A 6,837-nucleotide genomic window follows, 5' to 3' on the forward strand; every position below is an offset into this window, starting at 1 on the left:
CTCTATAGTTTTAACCGGTAATATTTACTATTTAGCTCAACACATAATTATGGGTAGAGGAAAAGAATACCCAGGGTTCTAGTTTTGGCTCAGACCTAGCCAGCCCCTGGCAAGCAGCTTGACCTCTCTAAGCTTTCAGTTCCTCATCTGTGAAATAAAGAGTTTGATGCCTATCACCTTCTTCTACCTCCATAATTCTAACCATTGATGGGTCATTAAAATAAGACAATATGATGCAGCGGTTATTACTCTGGCATTAGCCAGGCTCTAATAATCCCTGCTCTACCTGTGAGATCCTGGGCAGGTGGTTTTTTTTTTTTTTTTTTTTTTTTTTAAGACAGAGTCTTGCTCTGTTGCCCAGGCTGGAGTGCAGTGGCACAATCTCAGCTCACTGCAACCTCTGCCTCCTGGGCTCAAGTGATTCTCCTGCTTCAGCCTCCAGAGCAGCTGAGAGTACAGGCGTGCACCAATGCGCCCAGCTAATTTTTGTATTTTTAGTAGAGACAAGGTGTCACCATGTTGGCCAGGCTGGTCTTGAACTCCTGGCCTCAAGTGATCCACTGGGCAGGTTTCCCGACCACTCAATGTCTCCGTTTTCTTTTCTCTAAAATGGGATTAATAACTAGACATATCACGTAGGGCTGTTGTGAGGATTGAATTGATAGCATAGAGTGTTTGGCACAGAGTAAAGGCTCAACAAGCAGCAGTTATTCTCAATATTTTAGCTCAGGCACCAGGCGCCTTGAGGTGATAGAGTAAAAACTCTAGCTGAGAGATCAAGTAGAAACTTAGGAAGTAGCCCAGGTTGAACACAGGAGCTGGGCATCGTGCTGAGTCTGTTCATTGGCACCATCTTACTTCATCCTCAGAACGTTACTATCTCCTTTTTACACATGAGGAAACGGAGGTTAGAACTTGCCTAGATTCGTGTAGCTAGTAAGTGTCAATTCAAAGACCTTCCAGCTAGTTTTGGTTGAGCCAAAGGGGCTAGAAGACCTGCCATTAGTTAGATTTTCATTTCAAAAATAAAACCCAAGCATGAAGTGCCTTTCGCAGTGATATTCAGCGTGATTTTTTTTTCTTTCACTCATACGGCTGTATGTGTGAAAAGGGTCATTTCTCTTCCGGCTTTAGTGTTCCCCGCAGGGGAGAAAATTGAAGAATAGACAGAAATACAAAGTGTCTTTTAATTAAATGCCACCTCGCTGTTTAATGGGGCTCGTAGGCTTTCCTAACAACATTTGTTAAAAGCATGAAGCCAGTTTGGGATCGCGCAGGCTAAGATGAGGGAGAAATGCGGATACACCGGGCAATGAACAACATAAATATTTCAAATGCGATACACATTCGGATTGAGCCACATCTGTGTGCAGATTCAACTGCACTGCCCCACAAAGCTATTCCCAAGTAACAGCCGCCCCAAGCCTGAGGCACTGGCGCCCCGCCTGGGCGAGGCTGGCCGCGCTCTCTCTTGGCCGGCGCCCGCTGCATGCGGTACGTGCCTGCCCGGTCCCTCGCCCAGGGTTCCCGTTACGCGGCTGCGTCCAGCTGGCCGCGGAGTCCCAGAACCTCCCCGGGATGCCCAGCTCGCGCTCTGCACGTCCGGCCCGGGGGCGATCATGTTCCCGGGGCGAGGGCTCGCACCCCAGCTGGGTGCTGGTTGGTCGCGCCATGGCGCCCGAGGCCCGGCGATTGGTCCCAGGGATCGGGTCACGTGCTTCGGGGCAGATAAGCGGCCTCTAGGCGCCGGGCCCTCAATCTCTCCCAGCGACCGCCGCGGGGGAAGGGCCGGGAGCTGTGGTTCGAATTTGTGCAGGCAGTGGGTGCTGGCTTTCACGGTCCGCCGCCTTTCTGCCTAATGAGCTGCACCAGGTAGGTTCGCTGCACCTCTGCGCGCTAGGAACACAGGGGAACGCGCAGCTGTGGGGAAGTTGGGGGGCGTTTCAGTTCTGTCATCTTCTGGAAATGGGCACCCCAGGGGAGGATAAGGGAACTGACTGCTTAGTTGAATCTGGCAACCGAGAGGCCTTGGAGGTGTAGAAATTTGACTCTATTTCTTAAGCAGAGACTATTTTAGCAATCAGCATCTTAAAGCAGAAGTTATCTTAACGTGAATCAGCTTGAGTTCTGATTTTCTCATGGATGCGGCTGTTCTTTTGGTTCTGCACAAATGTCGCAAAGACTCAGGCAACTGAAGTGGTGAGAACAGCACTCTGACATTGCTGGTTAGGTGGTTTAGCTTGGAGGAAAAAAATTACAGGACGACGTTTGCATTCATTCGTCCTTCTTATCACAGTTTGCCATAGCAAAATCTCAAGAGTTTGAGCAAACGATTACTTTTAACTCTTGTCCAGGACTTAAAGTTCCAAGGAAATCACCCAAACTAAAACTGTCTTTCTATAAATGCAAAAAGCAAAAATAAAATAAAATAAAATAAAAAAACTGCCATAAAACTACTTTAAATAGCTTCTCCAAACATAGCTTAGCAGAAGACTTCTCTAAAAATCTTGCCTATTAACTATTATTAGACCCACAAATATAGCTTTAGCTTTCATTTGTTTGTTCTAAGTTTGCAGGTCTCCCAGAAAAACCCCAGAGCTAATACAGTAAATTCTGCGAGTGTTATTACCCATTTTTCTGATAATGACCACTTGGATACATGTTTAGAGCTGCTGTGAGGAGAGTTACTAAAGCCAGACTGAGAAATGTCATGTACAGTATACACACACTTCTTACTTGTAAGGCTAAGATAGGGAAAAAAATCCTAATACCATAAGCTTGGAAATATATAATGAGGGCTAAAGGCCAGAGAAAAGTCTTCTTTGTGGATGCTTCTTGGTTTAATATTGCTGAGCATAGTCATGTTTAAAGCTTTAAATAGCTTTATTGTCTTTCTACTTATAAATGTCTATTAGAAAATGCCAAAAAAGGAACAAAAATGAAAATAGATATAGTCCTATCGCCCAGAGATAATAATTATTACATTATTAGGAAAGGTGTATTTCTTATAGAGTTTTCCAATATTTATAAGTTTGCATATATATAAAATGTATATTTTAAAACACTCCAACTCTCAGGTAATCAGGTTTTCCACTTAAATGTGGACTTGTCATGGGCATCTCTTTAGATGAAATATCAGTTACACAGTTTGTAAGTACATATGAATTACTGACTTGTATTTCAGTGGTTATTTGTGAAAAATGAGGAAGAGCATGACAATCAAAGTACAAAGAGAATTCTTTGACTTATAATCTAGCCTTCTCACTCTCAAAACTGTTGCGTGTTATTTTTGTTTTTGTTTTTCCAAGTGAATTACCTTACCAGAGAAGTGTCAATCAATTTAGCAGCAAAATAAGCCAAAGTAGCCAGAGGGAGCAGAGGGTCTGGAACTGTGACTTCTGAACCTGTCTGGCCATTAGAATCACCTGGGAAGCTTTAAGAACATATCCATTCCTTGGCCCTAGCCCCAGAAGTTCTGCCTCAGTGGTTCTGAGTCCCAGGAATTGGAAAGAAAGAAAAAAGAAGAAAGAGAGAGAGAGAGAATGAGAGGAAGAGAAAAAGAAAGGAAGGAAGGAAAGGAAGAAAGGAAGGAAAGGAAGCAGGGAAGGAGGGAAGAAAAGAAAGAAAGAAAATGAATTCCCCAGGCATAGTGACCAGACAAGTTTGAGGACCACTGGTCCAGAACAGAGCACACAGTTCTCAAGGTTGCCTTGGAGATAATCAGATCAAACCCTTTTATTTCTCAGATGGGGAAACTGAGACCCCCATCACCCTCTAAGTGTTTTAAGCAGTTAACACTTAGCCTTTAGCCAGCCAAGGGTAGAGGTAGACAGAAAGAAGATCTGATCACTTAATACTGTTCTCTTTTACTATATATGATAGCACTTGCCTGATATCTACTGCACTGGCTATAATTCAGTCAGCACAAAAATAGTACATATGTATTTGGCACTGGGAAAGAGCACTTCCGATCCAGGTGATAATCCCTCTTCCCTTTGAATTCCAGAATGATCCAGGTTTTAGATCCACGTCCTTTGACAAGTTCGGTCATGCCCGTGGATGTGGCCATGAGGCTTTGCTTGGCTCATTCACCACCTGTGAAGAGTTTTCTGGGCCCTTACGATGACTTTCAACGAAGACATTTTGTGAATAAATTAAAGCCTCTGAAACCATGTCTCAACATAAAACAGGAAGCCAAATCACAGAATGACTGGAAGTGCTCGCACAACCAAGCCAAGAAGCGCGTTGTGTTTGCTGACTCCAAGGGCCTCTCTCTCACCGCCATCCATGTCTTCTCTGACCTCCCAGAAGAACCAGCGTGGGATCTCCAGTTTGATCTCTTGGACCTTAATGATATCTCCTCTGCCTTAAAACGCCACGAGGAGAAAAACTTGATTTTAGATTTCCCTCAGCCTTCAACCGATTACTTAAGTTTCCGGAGTCACTTTCAGAAGAACTTTGTCTGTCTGGAGAACTGCTCGTTGCAAGAGCGAACAGTGACAGGGACTGTGAAAGTCAAAAATGTGAGTTTTGAGAAGAAAGTTCAGATCCGTATCACTTTCGATTCTTGGAAAAGCTACACTGATGTGGACTGTGTCTACATGAAAAATGTGTATGGTGGCTCAGATAGTGATACCTTCTCATTTGCCATTGACTTACCCCCTGTCATTCCAACTGAGCAGAAAATTGAGTTCTGCATTTCTTACCATGCTAATGGGCAGGTCTTTTGGGACAACAATGATGGTCAGAATTATAGAATTGTTCATGTTCAATGGAAGCCTGATGGGGTGCAGACACAGATGGCACCCCAGGACTGTGCATTCCACCAGACCTCTCCTAAGACAGAGTTAGAGTCAACAATCTTTGGCAGTCCGAGGATGGCTAGTGGGTTCTTCCCAGAGTGGCAGAGCTGGGGGAGAATGGAGAACTTGGCCTCTTATCGATGAATTAAGCAACAATGTAACTGGTCTTAACTTGTCATATTCCCTCATGCAATCCTAGGTCTGTATTGCTCAATTTTAGGAAGCCTTTGCTACTCCATCAGTAGATTTAGATTTGAGCTTTTGAGACCTGGCTATGGAAAAGAAAGCCACTTGAGAATTTAGTGTTGGGGTCTATACAGATGATGTTACCCAATTTGGCTTTGGAGGTTCAAGTAACAGGTTGAAAACTATTTTTATAAAGGTAATACTTTTTCAGTGCCCTTCCTCTTTCCCTCTCAATCCACTAGCTTTCATGTTGGGCAAGGAAAAGTTGAGGAAGGATGGCTGATGGTGATGGAAAGCTGTGTTAATGGTACGAGGAATGTGTGAAAAGTATACACAAAGGGCTCTGAAGCTCAAGTCAGAGGAGTGGGAGGTCTGATCATTGTTGGTGGAAAAAATGTAAGGTTATTTGTGTTTTTAAGTTGGTTTTACAATTCTTTCCTGGGGAAATTATTTCTGGAGGGGGAAAAGATCCATTCTACATATCCTTGTGGAGAAAAGTCAAATAACCTTTAAGAATGTGGGTGGTATTGGAGAAAGATGAATTATAGCTCTGGAGAATCAAGATCTTAAGTGAAGCCTTTCTGTTCAGATGTGATCTATAAAAAAATCATAATTTGGGGAAAGTTTTAGCAAATCTGGCTTTGCAGTCCTGATGTTATAAGTGACTTTGTGATCAAAATGTCAGGCTTGGGTTCTTGTTATAGAATGCTTGGTGTAGAAAAACCATGCCATCGTCAATGACTAACAACACGTAGGGACTTCATGTCATGTCAAAGATAGTTCTTTGCAAGTGCCCTGATTAAATCAGAAAACTGTCATCGTTTAACCCAAATATCTGAATGGTCATCTGATAACTCACGAGTTTTTGTCCTCATAAGATGGTCTGCTCTGTACACAGGCATTCCTCCTGCAATAATGTTGTATCTTTGAGACCATTGTCAGTGTACACAACTCACATCCTTCATATTGAAGGTGACTCATTTTTCTGCACACTATTTTGATGTGATGTTTGACGTGAGGCCCGACACTAGGATTCTCAATGCAAGAATCCAGTACCTTGCACATAGAAGTAGCAACCCATCACTTGCCTATTTTCATCTTGCTGTTTTCTTTTTTTTAAAAAATGGATGTGACTTGTTTTGAATGTTTTGTACTATACTTGTTTTTGTGTGTGCATAAATTCATTCTGTAGGATCTTAAGAAAGGGAGTCCCAGAATGTTGCTTCTATTATTGTACACAACCATTGAGAAGTGTTACAAGAATGCAGTTAATTTTAACATGTGTGATGTGTCATGGTGGAAAAGTACTATTGGAATAGCTCTGCAGTGACAGAATTTGAAGTTTGGCTAGCATCCATACTTTTTTACTGTAAATATTTCACTCTCCTCTAGCTATCCTTGATGAGCTTCTCACTTCAAGAATAAATGTGTTTGATATAAGACCTGAGTATATTTTCTTTCTCAAAGCCACAGTCAAATAAGAAACTCAACTGACATTCTCATTTTTCGTTTAGGAACAACTGAGCAGAGTTAGTATGGACTGAGACATGGATCCATCTGAGGATATTCACAAGGCCCCAGTCTCATTAGTGAGCACGCTTCTACCACCTGACCATTGGGGCTGGGGAGCAGGGGCAATAACTTGAGCTATTGCTACTGCTTCTTCCCCCACCCTGACTGTCCTCATCTATGGTTTTTGCTCACACACACACAATCTCTGCTGGGTCAGGGTTATGTTGGAGGCCATGTCTCAGCTTTAAAATGGGGAAGGAGTTGGTGTGGGAAAGGTTGGAGTGGCTTCTACTCTTAGGCTACAGCACATTCCTGAATGGGCAGAACTTGCAGCTGC

The 6,837-nt window shown here is 43.1% G+C and overlaps 1 protein-coding gene across 1 annotated transcript; it reads left to right on the top strand.

Moving 5' to 3' along the window:
* The first annotated feature begins 1,732 nt into the window (after nt 1–1,732).
* Nucleotides 1,733–6,428, top strand: PPP1R3C (protein phosphatase 1 regulatory subunit 3C). Its single transcript, XM_023226312.2, has 2 exons — nt 1,733–1,872; nt 4,007–6,428. The coding sequence occupies exons 1-2, from the start codon at nt 1,859–1,861 to the stop codon at nt 4,944–4,946; spliced, it is 954 nt and encodes a 317-aa protein (XP_023082080.1). The 5' UTR covers nt 1,733–1,858; the 3' UTR covers nt 4,947–6,428.
* The last annotated feature ends 409 nt before the right edge of the window (nt 6,429–6,837 follow it).

Source organism: Piliocolobus tephrosceles, chromosome 9 (assembly GCF_002776525.5).
Source record: "Piliocolobus tephrosceles isolate RC106 chromosome 9, ASM277652v3, whole genome shotgun sequence".
Classification (NCBI taxonomy): Eukaryota; Metazoa; Chordata; class Mammalia; order Primates; family Cercopithecidae; genus Piliocolobus; species Piliocolobus tephrosceles.